Here is a 21,486-nt window from a genome sequence, read left to right as displayed (position 1 = left end):
CGAATGAGAAGTTGTGCACGCCAGCACATTGCTGAGATAGCCCAAGCAATGGCAACTTCAAACATTCGCATTCCTAAGCCTCCAAGCGACCTTCAGCCGCCTTGCCAGGCAATTAAGTAGTTATATTTCATTAGTTTAGTTTTTGTTAGATAAAATTGTACGAATATTTTATTGTTAATATAACTATTTTTTTTTTAAGTTGTGATTTATTTAGCTTTTTAGATTAATATAATTAGAATTAAATAAATTATTTAAATTAAGCATTGTGTGAATTTCAAATTTAAAAAAAAATAATAATAATTAAAGGCTTTACCCCGACGAACATTTTCATCGAGCAAACATTATTGCACATCTGGGCGGGCTAGGTAGGTGCATAAGCAGTCTGAGCAGGTAGCTAGGCAGTCTGGGCAGACGCCTAAGCAGGTCTAGTCACTCTTTCATACTTTTCAAATGCCTAAAAAATTAATTAGAGCGGTGGCCAACTGTCCAGCGCTTAAACTTTAGCAGTTTCTTTCTGTACTCATAGGTTAAACAAATAAGAAACTTGTTAAATTCTATAAAATTAGATTTCATCATTGAGGTAATTAGCAAAACATAGAAAACAAATACAATAACCCTATGTTTGGATGAAGAAATTCAAGATTACTAAGGAATTTTAAAATGACGGAAATTGAAATGACGAGAATTTATGTTCTAGAATTTGTGAATTTTCTTGTTTGGCTAACCTAAAAGAGCAATGTAATTGAATACAGAATTTGTTATTTTTAAACTCTTAACCATAGAAATTGGGAAATGACACCTATTTACATGAAATTTAAACTTGGGAAATGGAAGTCCCAAATTCCAAATTTTTTTTCCACTCGGAAATTCTAAATTTCTATGTTTATGAATTCAAACAAGGGAATTGATGCATGTCAATGTATAAATTCTGAATTTTATCAAAATTTCAAGTTTATTTCCCTTATCTAAACATAGTGTAAAAGAAAATTTGATAAATGAATCAGGCAAATTACAGTGTACGGTGTGTACATCTTTTGATTATTTCTACTTTAGCAATTTCAAATATTGTTTCTCCAGCGGGTTGGTTTTGTTTACTTTACCAGAATTATTTTTTTCTGACAAAAACAAATAAACAAATAAATGCGCACTGCTCTAGGAAATTGAATTACGACTAGATCTTAATTATCTGTGCTTCCCTGTTTCCCGTATTTCTCAATAATTCTGCTATCATTTTAAAATAAAATCATTGATTTGCATTTAATTGAGATGTAATTTTTGGTTGAAAAATCCATACTTTAATTAGCAAATAATGTCAGCATTTAGATATCATAAAGTGCCAATGGAATCATAGTTTATAACTGCTTTCCCTGCCATTATACCAAATATTGAATGAAATCGGGTAGCTGTCTTTGCAGTCTGCACTTTCCTGGAAAAATAAAAGATAAAAATCTCCAAACATTATTAATGCCGCTTCCCAATAAACAAAAAAATATGGAAGATTCGATACTCTTGAGTTGGTGAGTTTGCTTGCTTGTGGTCACGGATATGGTGAAATTCTCCATATCCTCTTCGGACCCGAATGGGGTGGATAATCGTAATTTACCACCGGATGTCCCCTTAAAAAAAAAAAAGAAAAAAAAGTTATTAATATTGAGTTGAATCGGGTAGCTGTCTTCGCAGTTTGCACTTTATTGGAAAAATCTTCAAAAATAACAGTCTCCAAACGTTATTAATATTGAGTTGAATCGGGTAGCTCTCTTTGCAGTTTGCATTTTCCTGGAAAAATCTTCAAAAATAACAAATCTCCAAACGTTATTCTTTAAATGCTAATTGCATTTTGTGAGAGGGGAGTAGGAGCTGGTTCCTATACATTTACCTTTGAATCTACCAAAAAAAAAAAGCATTTAAAATTGTTCAAGTAGAAAGGAGTACATGCGGCAACATTAAAATTGTTGGAACTTTTAACCTCATCCAAACGAAAAGAGTATCACAAGTGACCATTTATCACAGTGATAGAGAGAAGTGTTGTATTTGTATCATGGCTTGGGTTCTTGAACCTCATTGACTCCCTAATCTATATCACAGACAAATACATGACAAAATTTTAATGAGCTCCTTCTATGAGCTTTTAAGTTTTTTTATTTTATTTTTTAGTTTTTGATAGGATATGAGCTTCTAAGTTAAATTTTAGGGAGAATATGACTTTTTAGCCAAAATGGTCCCTGAAATTTGCATAACTCATCAGTTTGGTCCTTGAGATTTGAAATCAATAGAAGTGGTTCTTAAGTTTGTCCATTATCACTCATTTTGATCATTCCATGAAAAATTATATCAAATAAGGACCAAATTGACAAAAATTCTCTCAATTTAATAAACAATGGGACAAATGATTTGACAAAAATTGAGGGTTTTTTTTTTTTCATTTTAGCCTTATTTAATGGAGATTTTTCATGGAATGACCAAAATGATTGACGGTGGACAAATTCATGGATTACTTCTATTGATTACAAATCTCAGGTTCAAAGTGAGGAGTTATGCAAATCTCAGAAACCATTTTAGCTAAAAAGCTGGGAGAATATAGAAAAAATCAACTCCAATTACTCTCCATTTTCAACTCTAATTAGTAGAGACACCTTTACACAAACAATTTAATGCATATTCATACACAAATTCAATGCAAAATGCACATGAAATATAGGTTAAATGAACATGAAGTAACGATTGAGTTAAGAACTTTTATTTATTCTAAGGTAGTTTTACATTGCTCGTTGTGCTCATGGTTGATTGACACTTGTTTCTCAGAATACAACGACCACATTCTTGCAGTAATAGCATTCCAAATCATAAGAGATCTTAAATTTGAGGAGAGAGAAAGTGACTCATATCACTTAGTATTAGGGTATAATGCTAATCTTGTTTCATTCTAAACGCGAGATCTTAGGTTCGAATTTATTTAATGACGAATTCAATACAAATTATTTACCTTATTCCCTTAGTCTAATATATCCTTGTATATTTAATAAAAAAATGACACCTTAAGATAACACTTAATAACTCCTATACATTAGAACCTTCCGTTTTAATGACGATTTAGTAATTGATTCTCTACTTGTAAGTGAGATAACACAAGACAACGATTCTATCTTGTCGCCGGATGTGCTTCTACATACGACACTCACTTAAACAACAATTCTGGTTCAATACCAAGTACTAATCCACTTTGTATTCTTTTATCAAAAGTAGATGTCAAGACTTTGAGTTATTTGGGCAAACACTTCATGTGGAATGACAGATTGTACGGTTCTCCTGCTGAAATCTGGACGCTTAACTAAAATAAAAAGTTCCATTCCTATTTGTAGGAGTGGATTCGGTTTCATTCGGTTCTATTGTTTGCCAAAATCGAAATTTCGGTTCGATTTGATTTTCTTCAGTTTGATTTTTTTTTCAGTTCGGTTTCGATTTCTTCAATTTGAAGCTCTCCCAAGTTCTAAAGCCTTTCAAAACTTTCTTTTATAACCAATAGAATATCGTCCCTAATTGAACCAAGTATGCTCCTTGAAAAAGCCGTAGGCTTAGTTTCAAACTTGGAAAAAAAGTTTCACAAAAGAAACATCATGGACATACATTCATAAAGTGTAAAGGGATTCGGTTTAGTTTGGTTAAGTTCGGTTTCTAAACCTCCAAAATCGAAACTGAACCAATAAAATTTTTTTTAGTTCTGTTTTTTCTTTTTTCGGTGCAGTTATTTTGCTGTTTCGGTTTGGTGTTCGGTCCCCTTCGTTTTCGGTTTTCGATTTTTTGAACCCACCCCTACCTATTTGTTTCGGTTCGATTTTCAGTTTTCGTATTTTTTAGGTTTTTGGTTTTCCAAATGGTGGAGATTCACAAAGAAGTGATCAACATCATTTATCAAGTAGAATAGTAGATTTTACAACATATACGCCCTACAAAAATTGGTTATTATTATTATTATTATTATTATTATTCTTTTACTTTCTTATATGACTTAACAGCAGTGGAGCAACAGTCCCTGAATTTTAACTTAATTGTTGAGCTTTGGTCCCTTACTCCATATTTTTATCAGTGGCTTAATTACTCTGTTGCATCCTAAAAGTGTTCGCAAGTCCCACGTTAAGGGTGCGTTTGTTGTACCGGATTGTCTCGGACTGGACTAACTTCAGAGATTAAGCTGGATTGGCTTAGACTAGACTAAGCTGGACTAGCTTAGTGAAGCATTTGGTGCAATATCAGACTAAGAAGCAGGATAATTAACAAAACTCAAAAATTATATTATTTTAAAGCATATATAGAATATTTATATTAATTCTTCCTCTTCTTTTCTTCTAGAAATCCTTTTTTTTAAATTCTCTGTCTTCTCTACCTCACCACTTCCCTTTTTTTCTCCATCCGTCTCAATCCTCTTTGTCTCTTGATTGTTTCCTTCAGCAAGCTTGGCCTGAACATCTGTTGCTTTCATGGAATCCCGTTTGCAAAAAAGAAACCAACGAAACACCTTTCAAAATCCCATTTCCTTTCACGCAATTCCCCAGTTCTTACTAATTGCCATTCTATTTTCTTTTGTTTTCTCTTTCAATTTTCTCACCAACCAAACACCTTTCAAAATCCCCAATTCCAAATAATCACTCAACTTGTCTGGCGTACCAGATTCAGATCATGGTCAATTGAAAACGAGAGTCGACAATTGAATTCCCGCGACGGAACGCGATTGGTGGGGGAATAATTAGCGGAAGCGGGTTGGTTGGTAAGTGAAAATTAAGGGCGTTTCTGAGAGAGAGCGATGTATGTATGTGTGCGATCTAAGATACCAAAAGACCCAAATGGTGGAAGACCCCAAATTGCCGAACCCATATGAAAAACATCCTTATTTTCAAGGATTAAGATCTTGTAAGTTGGAACAAGGCACAAGGTTTGGACAAGTCATACAAAGCAGCGCGGGGGTCTTAGCAGTCCTGGGATATTCGGGAGGTTTGGTTAAGAACTTTTAGTGAGGGAGTCAGTCGGAGCGAGTCCGACTTAATCCCATTAAACCTAATCCTTCAGCCTAACAAACATTGGACTACAATAATAGCTAGTCCAGTCCAGTCCAAGGAAAGTGAGCCCAAACAAGCACACCCTAAGCGTTACATTGACCTAAAATACCCCTAAATCATGTTTTTGTGTCCCACTTTACCGTAAACTGTTAATTTCATTAAGTATTCCATTCAAATATGTTGACGTGTACAAATAGGTCCCACTTAACAAAATTTCTATTTAATTTGTAGTTTAAGTATATAAAATTATAATTTGAAAGTATTAAGATATAGGATTAAGTACATAAAACCGTCCAACCTTGTAGTGTAATTTTAAATTGGTCTCAACGTTTTTCAACATTCCAAACAAGTATCCAACCTATTGAAAATGTCACATTTGTTAAACCCAATTAGTTTTTTGTTAAATTAAGGGCTTACTCTGTCTACAACATCAATAGAGAGTCATGGAAGCATGGCCTTCACCAAATAACAGCCACTTCCCCCTTCAGATCATCACTTCAAAACAAACTCACAACCACAAACTCCACCCCACAACTCAAGCCACCAACATCAAGAAGAAGGTCTTAGAAGTTGTTGAAATGGTATGGACTGCTATGATGCTGTCACCACTATCTTCACTGCCCATAAAGAAGAACTAGAAGCTTTACTAAACGAAAATCGGCAAATGAGGAAATCACAAGCATAAACAAGCTCCTTGAAATGCTATATGAATTCCTAAACCTATTCTTTGTCAGGATGTCACATCCCGGCTCGGGGGGGGGGGGGACCACTTCCTGGGTCCGCTCCACCACCGTAGCACGATATTGTCCACTTTGGGCCCCGACCACGCCTTCACGGTTTTGTTTCTGGGAACTCACACGAGAACTTCTCGATGGGTCACCCATCCTGGGAATGCTCTCGCGCGCTACTCACTTAACTTCGGAGTTGCCATGGAACTCGAAGCCAGTGAGCTCCCAAAAGGCCTTATGCTAGGTAGGGATGGGAATATACATATAAGGATCACTCCCCTGGGCGATGTGGGATGTCACAATCCACCCTCCTTAGGGGCCTGACGTCCTCGTCGGCACACACGCAACCAGGGTTAGGCTCTGATACCAAATTGTCACATCCCAGCCCAGGGGGGACCACTTTCCGGGCCCACTCCACCACCGTAGCACGATATTGTCCGCTTTGGGCCCTGACCACGCCCTCAAGATTTTGTTTCTGGAAACTCACACGAGAACTTCCCGATGGGTGACCCATCTTGGGAATGCTCTCGCGCACTACTCGCTTAACTTCAGAGTTCCCATGGAACCCGAAGCCAGTGAGCTCCCAGAAGGCCTCGTGCTAGGTAGGGATGAAAATATACATATAAGGATCACTCCCTTGGGCGATGTAGGATGTCACATAAGAGATTTTCTGATCTTCATTTTTGTTTTCTATTTTATTCGTAAATTTGTTTATTTATTATTATTTTTCACCTTCAAGTCTTTTTTGAAGTTATTTTTATTATTATTTTAGTGTCCAAGTAAGCAAATAAGTGGAATCTATTTTTGCCACATGTACATATAACGGAAAATTAATTGGGACTTAACGAATGTGACATATTCAATAAATTGGGTACTTATTTAGAATGTTTAAAAATATTGAGACCAATTTAAAATGACACTAAAAGGTTGGGAGTTTAAGATACTTGGGCATAAGATATATGATAGAACTCTCGCTCAATCACTCATCCATAGCCACCTTCATGGCTTCACCACCCTTCCCATTGCAAATGCCAACGTCCCCCACCCTAGCTGCTATACTACACAAGTCATTCGATCACCTCCAAAACACCGCATTTGCACTTCGAAAAATTCAAATTATCAAGAACCTCGCCGACAAATAACCGGATTCTACTCACCCTGCGGCAAGGAAATTTAACTGTAGAGCTACTGGTTTTGGTTGTTTGAAATTAATGAGGAGGTTTTGATTTCAAAACACTATGTATGTTTATTTACTTTTTAATTTTTACTAATTTCTTTTAATAAGAATATAAATATATAGAATTTGAACAAATGATAAAAATTGACCATAAGTGGTGGTTTATGTTGTGTAAAATTATCAAGGAGGTCTTGGGTTTGAAACAATATGCGTCTTTTTTTTAATTTCCAACTTTTACGAATTTATTTTCATAAGAGTTTAAATTTATAAAATTTGTCTAAATGATCAAGAGGTTTAATCAGAAGCAATATTTTTGTTATTTAAAATTAACAAGAGATCTTGAGTTCGAAATTCTATGTGCATGTTCATTCTTTTCATTTTTACGAATTTCTGTTTGGTTGTTAATTTCTTTTTAATTACTAGCTAGTAGCTATGTGCGTTGCAATGTTTAAACATTCGTTCCAATATAAGTCTAACCTTCACAAAAAGAAATGCGTAGACAAAATTTTTAGACCAAATTTGCAAATCATATGACATGTCACCAATAGGTTACATATCAATTAAAGACTAGAAAACATCATTATTTTTTTAGTCCCATATTGACAAGGTTAATATATAAGAACAAACACATCATGATTTATAAAAGTTCAAATAGATGGAAAACAAAACTCATCATCTATCTACTTGTAAGATCGGGTTTTGGTTCATTTTCTCGATACAAAATAAACTAGTCTTTCCGTGCGTTCTAAATTATTGAGTTTGAAGTGCTTTTCTAAGTATAATTTTATGAAGTCTTATGTGTAAAACAAAGAATTTTTTTATATGAAGTTAGGGCACATATTTTGGTGTCGCCCCAAGCCTAAAAAATCTCAAGAAAGGGTGGGTGCTTGGTGGAACCGCGGAAGAGTTGGGGAAATATTTTGAGAAGAATTAACCTTTAGTTATTTTAATCTCAAAGATGCTATTTTTACTATCTATTTATACTATTATTTGTACCGTCTCTCTAATAAAGATGAGACTTACATGCATTGACAGAATTCTATTAGAGAGATGGTACAAGTGATGGTACAGTTAGATGGTAAATGTAGTAGTTTGTTTAAAATGTTTCAAAGACAATGTCTTTTGCACATGTGGCACCCGCTTGGCATACGAACAAGCAAATAGTGGACCCATTTGTGGTACACTAACATAGAAAACTTAGATGAGGATCCTCTACGGATCTTCACATCTTATTCATTCATCGTGCGACTAATTTTTGTTTGGTACTGTTTATATTTAATTTTAAATAAAAAAATAAAAATGATTTCTAATTGCATGATATACAATGAATGGATAAGACATGAAAATCCACAAGATCCTCACAAAGAGGTCTGAACTGGATCCAAATCCAAAAAGCTTAACAACAAAACCGCATATGGCAAAGTGGGATACAAAACATGATATATAGGAGGTTGGTCAAGATAGAGAAATTAAATTTATAGATAAAATTTTCAAACTATATGATGTGTCATTAATAAGAATGGACACGTTTAATAATCCAATCATCAACTCTTACGTCATTTAGTTTGCAAAATGATACTCACAAACATTTTTAGGGGGCAATAGGGTAATTAAGCCTTTTATAAAATTTGTGTACCTTTAATTCAATTGAGTTTAACTCAACTGTAGCAATTATCTCTGAACTTTATCTAGCGGAGGTAACATGAAATGACCAATACTCTATATTTTATCAAATTCAAGATCACATCTAATAAAGTTCTAGTTCAAGAATCAAAATTACAATTGAGTTACAATTCAAAAACTATTACTCCAATTTCCTCGTAAAAATAGTAGCTATTCATATGTTAATGTCGAGTAGTTTTTTTTTTTTGATGGATGCCAACGTTGGTCCCCCTGTTTATTAGTCAAGTAAATGGACTATCCAAATCATTTCCGGGTAACTGAAATCTCATATGGAAAGTATATTTCAAGATCTAAGCAAGGTATAATGGACTCTTATCACTTTTCTTTTTCTTGCTTTTGCCAATGGCAATGGCGATTCCCATTTTTTGCGACTTTCATTGTCCTTGCGTCATGTTTAAGAACGGAAGAAAAATAATGCTACATTTATCATTTATTTGTATTATTATTTGGACTATCTCTCTAATAAAGGTAGGTCGGTCAACACATATAGATCATATCTTTATCAAGGAGATAATACAAATAAGTGATAAAAGTAGAATTTTTAATGGACGAAAGACCGCCCAAAGTGCCAAAATACCCAATCTCAAGTTTCCCTAACCCCCAAATTCTAATTTTGCCGAGAAACGATAAACATATCGTTTTTAACCTTTCAAACATCATTGTTTAATTTTATTTGTTATTTTTGTTTGACGTATTTAATTCGATGGTCGAAATTCCAAATTGTCGTGCTTGCCACGTGCCCAGTGAGATCACACAAGATACAATCCACAGCTCACTTCCACGCTTTCATCTCCTTCAGTCATCATCTCCTGGTCCTCGTCCCCAACAAATACCCATTCTCTCTCCCCCTCTCTCTACACATTTACACCTTTTCCTGCGTTTTATTATTAACTCCAACAGCTCCACCATCCCCTGCTCTCTCTCTCTCTCTCTCTCTCGACAACACAAGAAAAGTGGAGCAACAGCGGCACCTACAAGCATTCTCAAACAAAAATCCTATAGCTAGAGCTAGAGCTAGAACTACACTCCCACACAGTTCACAATGCCACAACTATAACCATTGAATTAAGCAGCTTTTCTGCTTTTGCTGCCCAATTAAGCCTTAAATCTTCAATCTTTCACCCATTTTCTCTCACTCCTCTTCTCAAACCACAGAAACCGCCATGGGAGTCTGCACTTCGAAACCTCCAAAGCAGAACCCATATTCCCCAAGGGACGTAAATGACCCAAACCATCCTTCCCAAACCCCCAAATCCCTCCCATCCCACACCCCTCACCACCGGAGAGACGACGTCGCTTCACGCCAGTCCCAGTCCCAGTCCCCCTTCTACTCCTTCTACAGTCCCAGCCCTGCCCATTACCTCAAGAAGTCGTCCCCGTCGCGGAGCAAGAGCGCCACTTCCACCCCCAGCCGGTTCTTCCGCCGACCCTTTCCGCCTCCGTCGCCGGCGAAGCACATCAAGGCCGTGCTCGCCCGGCGGCTGGGCAAAAAGGCATCGGCTTCAGTGGCGATACCGGAGGACGGAGAGGAGGAGGATGGGGTTGAGCTGGACAAGAGGTTTGGGTTCTCCAAGGAGGTAACGAGTCGATTGGAGGTTGGGGACGAACTGGGTCGAGGGCATTTTGGATATACTTGCTCTGCTAGGTACAAAAAGGGGGAGTTTAAGGGTCAGCAGGTCGCTGTGAAGGTCATCCCTAAAACAAAGGTTTGGCCTAATGCTCTTATTTGCATGTATGATTTTTAGTTAATCTATAATTTGTTTGTAAAAATTGGATTTTCTTGCTCTCATATGCTTAATCTTGGTTGATAAAATCTGGGTTTTATTTTTTATGTTTTGGTCATTCTTGAAGGTAAAACCTGAGATTTTAGGGCAATGTTGAATCGTTGTTATTGTTAATGTTGTTTTTGGTGTTGTGGGCTTCGGTCTACTCCTCGAGCTGATCGACGGACCGGCTTGTGATCCTTTTCTCTCCCAACAATTTCGAGCACTCTTTGACTCTCTTTTCAAAGTCCTTTTCATCTTTACCTCGGGAGCAGGGAGTGGTGGTTTACAGTGTGATTGTGTTCTTTCGTAGCTAAGTAAGGTCGAAGATCCTTCGAGGTCGTATGTGGCACAGGGAAGATCTTGCAAGATCTCGTCATGTGTTCATATTGACTGTTGTTTAGTTCTTCTAGATAGGGAATATTAGGCATTTAACAAAAAAAGAAAAAAGATTAATAAAAATACAACTCTACATCTTGGAACTTTGAGTGAAAGGGGTGAAAAGTGACCAAGTTGTTTGTTTATTGCTTTTCTTTGGTCAATAATAGGTATTGATCTCTTGGCTTACTTGATCCACCTCAATGAAAGTACATTGTTTTCTTTAAAAAAAATGTGTATCTTTGGTAACTGATTGAATTCCATGTAGTGGGTATAGGAATAATACAACTTTTTTTTTAATTTTATTTTTTAATGGCTTCTCAGCCATATAACACTTCGTCGGTTCCTAAGATGTGACAGTTCATTCTACATGATGAACAAAGAATACAGTCCATTGGTTGTGAGTGGACTGTGGACCTACTCATTAACGAAAGTCATGGTCCAAATTGTGGTCTTGACCTTCCCGCAGATATATAATTGAACTAAATCATATAGCACCGTTCGGATAATGGCCAGTAACAACCCAATGCTTACAGCCATCCGGAACTGCCGAAAACTTTTGGTGGGTCACATTTCACAATCTTGGCCCGGTACATGGTTAACGATCAGAAGTCTCGACAGATTGTATGACGCTTATTGCGAGAGGGAAGGAACATTGTACTTAATCTTGTATTGTTTTGTTTTTGATGATCATGTAGCATGAGGTGGTTCACCAGTAATTGGAGGTATATGATTGACAATATATTCTTTTGGACAAAGCTACAAAGATGTATGTCCAACCAATACTAAAGGTTTAAGGGACTCAACCAATATCCATGGAGGTTGACTCAATCTATCCACTCCCTCATCAAAGAATAAAAAGATCATGACTTCTAGCCCTGGACTTTGCTTTCCTTCCCTAGAAGTCCCCTGTAAAAGAAAGAAGGGTAAAAAGTGAAAAAAAAAAAAAAATATATTAGGGATAGGAGTTGACAACTTTGTGGTTTTTAATAAACTGCAAGTATGACTCATATGCTGGGAATTATCTTTGTAAAGAATAGTGTGTGAATTTATTCATGTAAAGTAGATTGGGTATTATGAGCATTGAACAATGTAAATTGGATGAGGTAAATATTCCAGTTGCCTTGAAAAATAAGTCCAAGATCATGATTAGTGATGGAATACTGGTATACAATTGACTTTCCTGTTTCCCGAGTAAGTTTGGAGGGGAAACATAAGATATGATTGCTGTGAGATGTTTGTTTTACGTGAGGTGGCTTTGGTAGTTGATTTTACTTTTAATACATGCATTTTCTGTATTTTATTTTGTTATGGTTTCTTCTAATGACAATGTATTGTTTGTTGTTAGATGACAACTGCTATTGCAATCGAGGATGTGAGAAGGGAGGTCAAGATATTGCGAGCCTTGACTGGACATAGCAATCTAGTTAAGTTCTATGATGCATTTGAAGACAGTGATAATGTCTACATAGTAATGGAGTAAGTTAAAATTTTGAATTCCTGTTTAAGACTACATCTGGTTAGGTTTCTTTCACTAGTAATAGTGATTGACTGGGTAAAAATTTATAACGCTAAGCTTGTGCCTCTTTCGAGCACAAGCTTAGCGTTATAAATTAAACATCTTCAGCTGTTTTTTCTCTTATTTAATTTACAGGAAGATTGTTTACGTCCCTCTTAAAGATGTTTGACGTCTCTATGGCATTCATTTTTTTTTTCCCGACATTTCAGGTTGTGTGAAGGTGGAGAGCTTTTAGATAGAATACTTTCAAGGTATATAAATTAAACATCTTCCATAGGGACTTTCAGATGATGATATTTTTTTCTTTTCTACTAACTTGATATTCTGTTTCTTCTGAAGGGGCGGGAAATACTCAGAAGATGATGCGAAGACTGTCATGGTGCAAATACTGAATGTTGTCGCATTTTGTCATCTCCAGGGTGTGGTACACAGGGATCTTAAGCCAGAGGTGGAATAAATCTCTCTAATTTTCTTTTTATCTAATTAGCAGATGAGATGCGTGTTTGTAATGAAGATCCAGGTGTAGGCAATGTGGACAAAGGTACCCCTATCAGAGATAGTTGAAGTGACTAAATGTTGTTCAGAATTTCTAGCGGTGAATGAGGCTGGTTAAACTTGCCTGCAGCATCCCCTTTTTTTTTTTTTTTTGGGGGGGGGGGGGTGTGGGGTGGTGAATTCTCGGAACAAACTTGATTTAGATTTGAGTGTCCCTCCACCTCGCCAACCCCCAAGACTGTATACAAGGAATTGAACAACACGACAAATGGTTACTTTTATACAACTGAGAGATTGCAATAGAAACCCCTTCTGTTTCAATTGACTGTATCTGTCGTTTCCCAATCTGGCCCTGAATTATCCAACTGTTTAAAATGATTGGTACTTATACATGGTTGATGTCTTCTGGACTAAGATTAAACATCGTCCTGTAGCAGGACAAAAACCTATTTGTCTTCTGGAAAAAATCTTTTTACTTTAGTAGTTAGTACTATTAGGCGCCTCCAGTCTCATACAATCTGTCAATAGATTGTTGCAGGGTGTCATAATTACTCAGTTCACACCTTAGGTTCCCAGATTCCCAGATTTTGTGGTTTTTTTTGACAGGGGAAAGAAAGCTTGACACAAATAATGGTTATATAAATCTGATAAATTTTAGTTTAATCATATAGCTGGCATTATGTTCTGTCTGGCTTGGAGGGGAAATATTTCAGTGAGTTGAAATAGTAAATCCACAGCGGCTGTTCCTACAGCATCTGGTTTTGAACAATTGGAGCTGAGACCTGACCTACATTTTCTTGTTCAATATTTTAACTTATGTGCTTGTTGAAAAGACATTTATGTGGGAAGTGTAGGGTTTCCAAAAATTCAAACTAGTTAATCGGCTTATATTCCACTCATATACTCAGATACCTTGATATATGTATCATCATGAAAGCTAGAAGGTCTTGGCAGTTTTTTATCATCTTATACTTGATATATTTGTTATTGTCGGTTGTAATCTAATTCTCTTTATGTTAAGCTAATGCTATTTTTTTTTTCATTTTTGTTATCAGAACTTTTTGTATACCGCCAAAGATGAGAATTCCCAGTTGAAAGCCATTGACTTTGGCTTGTCTGATTTTGCCAGACCAGGTTTGTCCTTTCTTCAATATTTTAGCTTGTTTTGTTATCGATCTCTCAGTTTATTGATTTTGGATAGGGTTTTAATATCATTTCTGTCTTACAGACGAGAGGCTTAATGATATTGTTGGAAGTGCATACTATGTCGCACCTGAAGTTCTACATAGATCTTATAGTACAGAGGCCGATGTATGGAGTATTGGTGTAATAGCATATATTCTCTTATGTGGTAGCCGTCCATTTTGGTCCCGGACTGAGTCTGGAATTTTTCGGGCGGTCTTGAAAGCTGATCCAAGTTTTGATGAAGCACCTTGGCCCACTTTATCTCTTGAAGCAAAGGACTTTGTCAAACGCTTATTGAACAAGGACCCTCGGAAACGAATGACAGCAGCACAGGCTCTAAGTGAGTTTTCCATGTCTGTATGATTGGATAAGTTTCTGCTACCATTTTCCTGAGTCACTGGCTATAACTTTTTTTTTTTTTTTTTGGCAGGTCATCCTTGGATCCGGAATTATAGTGACATAAAAGTGCCACTTGATATTTTAGTATTTAGACTCATGAAGGCTTATATGCGATCATCATCCCTTCGGAAGGCTGCTTTAAGGGTGTGTATATGTTTTCACTGACGAAAAGTGAGAACTTTTTCTCGAATTTTGCATGCTGAATAAGATTCTTGGTCTTAAGAACTTTGTATATCAAGTCAAATGATTGGGTTAGTTTTCTTGATGAATGGGATTTTTGTTTGTGCCTCTTAAAAAATATAGAATTGGAAAGTAATTATTAGTATTCCATTAACTAATAATGGCGACTCGGTAAAACCGATAATTATCTGTTCTCATTTTTTGTCTATAAGGTCATGTGTATAATTACTGGAAATAAGAGAGGTTTCTGAGATGTTATCGGTTAATGCTTGATGATTGCTTCATCCAAATTACTCTTCTATGTGTTTGTGTAGTTGTGTTTTTAATTATTTATTTTTGTTTATTTAGTGAATCATTTTATACTTTATATATTGAGATGTATTTAATCACTCTCTTAACGTTTCATTTCTGTAAATTGACGTGACAGGCCTTGTCTAAGACATTGACTGTGGATGAACTATTTTATCTGAAGGAGCAGTTTGCTCTATTGGAGCCAAACAAAAATGGCACTATAACTCTTGACAATATTAGAATGGTTGGTATCTCTCTCTCTCTAAAACACACACACACACACACACACAGATAAGTTGATAATTAAAGTATTCTTTTTTATTTTTCCTGGATAGGTCCTCACGAAAAATGCTACAGACGCAATGAAGGAGTCTCGCATTTCTGATCTCATTTCATCGGTAATAACTTGGTTGCTTCTGTGAATATTTCTATGGTATTAGGCTCAATAGGTTATAAAAGTACTGACTGGTTAGTACTTCTCCCATGACAGCTAAATGCACTTCAATACAGAAGAATGGATTTTGATGAGTTCTGTGCAGCTGCATTAAGTGTTCATCAGCTCGAGGCACTTGATCGTTGGGAACAACATGCTCGATGTGCATATGAACTTTTCGAGAAGGATGGAAACAGGGCAATTGTCATTGAAGAACTTGCTTCGGTAAGTTGAAATTTTAATGCCACATTTGCAGTCTGCTATATGTTAGTTGAAAGCTTAGTAATCATAAGGTCGATTTCTGAGTATAATAGTATGTTACTTATGAATTGGACTTGCTGACATATCTAGAAGTGTCTGTTTTACTCGTTACATTTCTTAAGTAACATACTTTTGGTTAAAAGAACGGTGTAGGGAGGGAGAAGTAGAGTTCTGGATAAACTATACTTTTGGTGCTTAGATTTTGATTAAAATTTCAGTTTGGTCTTTTTATTATTTCGAATTTAAGCAATCTGGTCAGCTCAGTTGCATATGTTCTATGACCGACTTTTGTCATCAATGCAGCAGTTAATGCATTATGTCAGTAAACCATGGACCACAATAACTAGTGAAAACAAAAGCATGATTTTGGTGCACAAAAGACTGCATTGCTTCACTTAAAAATTTGAAAGATCGAACTGAAACAAGAGAAAAAGGACCAAACTGAAAATGAGCTGAAATTGAATGCTCATGCTCCCATAGCATATTTTCGCCTAGAGTTTTTTATTTCTAAGATATGAGCACATCCCATGCATCTGCATTCTGGTGGCATCTGGCCTTCGTGTCAAGAATTTGATGTTGATTTGGTTTTTAATTTGGGCCCTCTGGAACGAAAGATTTATAAGGCTCTGTTCAATCTGTAATGTACTGGACTGAGACTACTGTTATTCATACTCTCTCCAAATTGTGATTCAGGAACTTGGGCTTGGTCCTTCCATCCCACTTCATGTGGTTCTCCATGACTGGATTAGGCACACTGATGGGAAGCTAAGCTTCCTTGGGTTTGTGAAATTGTTGCATGGTGTGTCCAGCCGGGCGTTTGTAAAAGCATAGTGAAGATACAAAGCATTATTTATGTACGCTTTTTATCCAGATGAGATTTGGATGTTCAAAAAAGGGTGTTTTACAATCCGCTTTGGCATACATGTCAAATGGCCCTTCTGGCCAATTCGTGAAGACGGGTTCAAACTTGCCGGACACTGCAGGTGCAAAAGCTTGGTTACCAGTTCGAATGCTGTGTTGATATTCGAGTGTAAAGCTGTAGTTAGTTTGCCGAAATGGGCGATTACAATATTCTTCAACTCCTTGGATGCATTGTACACATTAAATTATCCTGTCTCCAACATCTGTTTAGTTGCCTTGAAACATGCGTGATTTGCCTCAGTGTTGTAAAACTTCTCCATGGCTTCGATTGAAAACCAAGCTTTACCATTTGGCGTATTGCGATTTCTCATGATACGTGCACTCGTAAGTTTTTATTTAAACAGAGTGCACAGAAGGAGGAGATTGCGGAAATCATTTCCCAATTTTTATTTAAAGAGTTCAGTATGACCCATCAAAAACTGAAATGACAGGAAAAGAACCATGCAATAGCATAAAGAACCGATTATCAATTGATTTTATATTTTTTGTTTCTTGTCCTCTTAATCAGTCTTTATTTTTCATGCAATTGAAAGTTGACTATAATTTTTTAGGATCCAATGCGCAGCGTCGGAAACAGGGTCAATCAAGTATATAATATCACCACTATGATCAATTTTCACAACTGGATTAGTAAACAGATGTGATGCTAATCAAGTTGCGTTAACATAAGTACATCTTTTAGCATAGATCCGCTTCTTAAGGAAGGTCTCACTCAACTATGCTGGAGCATGATCATATCGATAACACATCAACAACTGTATAATCAATTACTATTGAAAATATATATTGAACGACATATCAATTGTTATTATATGTTGTTATGTTGTCAATATGGATTTTTCTTCCGGCTACAGTTGAGCGAGATTCCCACTTATAAAGTGTTTTTCTCTACACTAGATGTTTTTTTATTTATTTATTTATTTTCAGTTAAAGACGGAGAAAAACACTAATAGCGGCTTTAAGGAGGAGCGGAATGTTTGATTGCATAGGGGCCTAAATTTGACCGGCTCTCCAAAAAAAAATTGCTATTTAAATAAAAAAAACCTTTTTTTTTAATTTATTTTATTTATTTATTTTTTTTTCCAATTTTACATTAGTGGGGCAACTATTACTTTCTTTCCAACTTTCCCACTATTATGATTTCTTAAGCAAACCATTGTATAGGTCATCCCCTTAGTTCCCTTCCTAAATAATATCATTGTACAAAAAATAATAATTTAGTAGGGCGTGCAAACACAATTACAATTCAAACTTTTATGTCAATTCTCACTGCCACTTCCCCCTTTTATTTCCCCCACTTTTTTTTTTTCCGTAAGACTCGCTCTTCAAATCATAATTTTATGCCAATTGAAGAGAAATTCTCAAACCACTAAAATAATTCAAGTGTTTAGAGTGATGCAGTGGAGACTTCAATTAAGGTTAGGTATTTATTAGTTAAAATATATTAAGTTGGAATTGGTAGGTTTAGGTATTTCTTCATCTCATTGAAAATTTATAATCAGTTGTTTCAAACTTAAGTCTTTGCTTTTTAGCATTAATACATTTTTTTTTTTGTTGGAAGACTATCTTAAGGTGGATTTTTTTATAAATTTCGCACAATACTTTGAAATATCAGAGACGTCCTTGAAAAGCACTCTATATATAAACAAGAGAGTCTTTAACATAAGTAGCATTATTGTCATCTCTTCCAATGAGCACTCAGTTAGGAGCCTCTTCTTCATATGATGTCTTCCTTAGTTATAGAGTTGCGGATACACACAACAATTTCACATACAATTTGCACAGGAGTTTGCTTCATAAGGGAATCAAAACCTACGAGAAGAACTTCCATTACTGATGCTTTTCAAGGTTATCGAAGAGTCGAGGATTTCGATCATTGTATTCACCGAAAATTATGCATCCTCGGATTGGTGCCTGATGGAACTGGTTAAGATCCTCCAATGTAGAGAATCAAAGCAACAAATCGTTTGGCCAGTATACTACGAGTTGGATCCTTTGGACATACGTAACCAGAAAGGTAGTTTTGGTGAGGCACTCGCTAACCATGAACGCAAGTTCAAGGATGACATGGGGAAGGTGTGGAGATGGAGGGCAGGTCTCACAGAAGCATCAAATTTGTCTGGGTGGTACTTCTTGAATGGGTATATATTTCTGAACCCTCCAACGCGGTACTGGTTAGAAATAACTTATTTGTTTGGGGTGTCTTTACTAACCTATTTTCTTTAGAAGTTCTTGAGAAAACAACTTATAAGTTTAACTTACCATTCTTGTTTTGTTACACGTATAAAGTAAAAAATAAGTGATTTCCGTACTCATGTTTCACGTTCTGCACTCTCCTCTTAATTTTTTCCGTTGATTTTTCTTTTATAGTTATTCAATTTAATGGCTAGAAACTAGATAGGAGAGCACAAAAGTGAAAAGGGAATGCATAATACATTTCCGTAGTAGAAAGTTTTTTTTTTTTTTTTTTTTCGGTGTGTTATTATTTTTGCCATTTTAGGATAATACTTGCATCTTGGAAAATGCATATATCCCGCCCCCTTAGAATAACGTATTTTTACTGTATAAATTTCATAATCGGAGCATTTCAATTTCTTAATCTACATTTGAAAATCATATCCCCAGAAAAACCATTCAAATCATAGATCACCCCTAAACAATCTTCAATTCAAAAGATTTTTAGTTTGATAATCTTCAAATGAAAATTAGAAAATTGAACAATTAAAATTGTAAAACTTATGCGATGAAAATACGTTATTACAAGAAGTGAGATATGTGCAGATCCAATTATATTACCCAAATAGATATATCAAAAATGTCAACTCATTAACTGTTTCACATGATTTTAATTGGCAGGCACCAATTTGATTTTATACGTAACATCGTCAATGAGATTTCAACACAATTATGTTGTACAAAAGTTTCTAACTTAGACATTCAAAAACCTCTCAGTAAGTTATAATGCATTAGAAGATCCGGGTGAAAGAAGCTTTCCTTGACATGGCATGTTTCTTAAATGGTAATAGTAAGAAGTACGTGATAAAGATGCTAGAAAGTTGTCACCTTAATGGGTAAAGAAATTGTTCGACGAGATTCTTTAACTGAGCCCAGTAAACATAGCAAATTGTGGTTTTTACAGGGATGTCGAGCTATGTTCCAATGGAAAATATGTTAAGTACTTACTTTATAGTGTTTTCCCTCCTCAAGAAACATCTAATGTGCACCTGTGGACTAGAACTTATTGCAAATAGGGCTGGTCGTTGGTGTTAGAATACGGAACATAGTATATCGTTTCTAAGAGAATGACGCAAAGATCAAGACTCATAAGCTTTTGCTCGTACAATAAGGGCAATTTTGGCCAAAATCTTTTGTTTACTTTTCCAAAACATAGTTTTAAGTTCAGGGATACTTTTGAAACTTAGTTAAATATTATTTGTTTTATTTTCTATTTGAACGTGCAAATACTCTTTCTTGGTGTAAGGATTGTTATCTTTTGCTTATTATCAATCAAACGTGAGTTTACTCTCCCTTTCTTCCTAATGAGTTATAGGGTTTGCTAATTATTTTTTAGTGAAGAATTATCGTTCAACTCTCCTTATTATACCTCGCTGTGTCAGTTCCATGCAAGTAGGAGATACATGCGATAAACACTATGATAACTAAATGTGGTTTATTGTTATATTGAAATGTGTCTAGGTACCTTATGGAAATGAATATCGAGTACATCAGAATTGGTTCATGTCATTTGGCCTATGTGGTACAGATTAATTTATCCACCAAATATCTCCCTTACCGTCATTTTACCTGCTCATTTCATCTCCTCTCATTCTCCATCCACCATCAACTTATAAAAAAATATAACGTTCGAAACTGAACTAGCTAGTCCACACCTGCATGCACCACGTAATTAGTTGGAAACTGCTCCGCAAATGTGATGCTAAGCAAATTGCCTAGTGTTTACGCGCTCCTTAGTTGAAAGGATTTGAAAATTTTGAAATGTGGTGTAAGGTGGAAGAACATGGTTAGGTATTTACAGAAAAAATTATAATATTTTTATATTTTTATTGTATTTTTAATTATTTTTTATATCTCTTTATAATTTTTTTATTTGATTACTTTTTTATAAATTTGTATAATTTTTTGTAATTTTTTGATTTTTTTTACGTGACTTCAGCATTGCATCATATAATCCAAGCGCTGGGCCTGTCGATTTCTACCTGGGGGAGAAACCAAGCTCCCTCGGAGTCCAGTGGAGTTGGATATCGTGGAGCCCTTTTTGTTGGGGGGAGGGGTTGGATCACGGTGGAAGTGCTCTAAGGGGAATGGTGTGCAGAGCCTTACAATGGGTTAGCAATAATATGGTTCAAATTCGCTTTGGCAAAAACCAAACCTAGGACTTCTCACTTACAAGTAAAGAAGAATACCACTAGACCGTATTTCTAGGTGGCCACTACGAAATTAGTTGAATTTATACACAAGCATATGTAATCAAATATTAAGAAAGAATAATAAATTGCATATGTGAAAAAAGTTAGAAAATATTAAAAAAACTTATAAGATATATGAATATCTTAATTATGTTTAGAAATTTTGAAGATTACTCTGATTCCGAAATTTTAGAACAAAAATTGGAAACATTGATTATGATCCAATCCTTCCGACAAAACGTCTCTACTCCTAACAACTAACTATTTGACCTACTAACTAGTTTCTCGCTTTGTCAGCGAGAACGGCTTGGAAGGATACCATTACCAGTGAAGTGAAAGGAGATTGTGAACCTGAGATTTTAGAAGGGGCATTTTAAGAATTGAACAGGGTGAGGTTATCAAATTTAAACTAAAACTCAAAATTGAAGGTTAATTTTTGAAAACTCAAGAAATCAGTTTTATAGTTTTTAGTACTATGGTGGTGTTTCTCTTCACTTATAAGTAAAAGTTTTTAGGTTCGATTATTGCCAAAGACGAATTTGAATCACATTATTATTAGCCCATTGTAAAGCTAAGTCCACCCCATTTCCCTTAG

The 21,486-nt window shown here is 35.6% G+C and overlaps 1 protein-coding gene across 2 annotated transcripts; it reads left to right on the top strand.

Moving 5' to 3' along the window:
* The first annotated feature begins 9,434 nt into the window (after nucleotides 1-9,434).
* On the top strand, nucleotides 9,435-16,774 carry LOC103948732 (CDPK-related kinase 5). 2 transcript variants are annotated; one of them, XM_009359786.3, is made up of 11 exons: nucleotides 9,435-10,345; nucleotides 12,129-12,259; nucleotides 12,509-12,550; nucleotides 12,639-12,747; nucleotides 13,850-13,928; nucleotides 14,023-14,319; nucleotides 14,410-14,522; nucleotides 14,986-15,093; nucleotides 15,185-15,247; nucleotides 15,340-15,507; nucleotides 16,237-16,774. In XM_009359786.3, the coding sequence occupies exons 1-11, from the start codon at nucleotides 9,803-9,805 to the stop codon at nucleotides 16,372-16,374; spliced, it is 1,791 nt and encodes a 596-aa protein (XP_009358061.2). In that variant the 5' UTR covers nucleotides 9,435-9,802; the 3' UTR covers nucleotides 16,375-16,774. The 2 variants fall into 2 exon arrangements, with proteins under 2 accessions (XP_009358061.2, XP_048424418.1); XM_048568461.1 differs by having other exon boundaries at nucleotides 14,986-15,097; nucleotides 15,189-15,247.
* Nucleotides 16,775-21,486: the final 4,712 nt, after the last annotated feature.

Source organism: the organism of the source record quoted next, unplaced genomic scaffold, assembly GCF_019419815.1.
Source record: "Pyrus x bretschneideri cultivar Hongxiangsu unplaced genomic scaffold, Pyrus_bretschneideri_v1 Contig10, whole genome shotgun sequence".
Lineage (NCBI taxonomy): Eukaryota > Viridiplantae > Streptophyta > Magnoliopsida > Rosales > Rosaceae > Pyrus > Pyrus x bretschneideri.
Note: the sequence above shows the minus strand (reverse complement) of the source record. Positions and strands in the feature narration are given on the sequence as shown.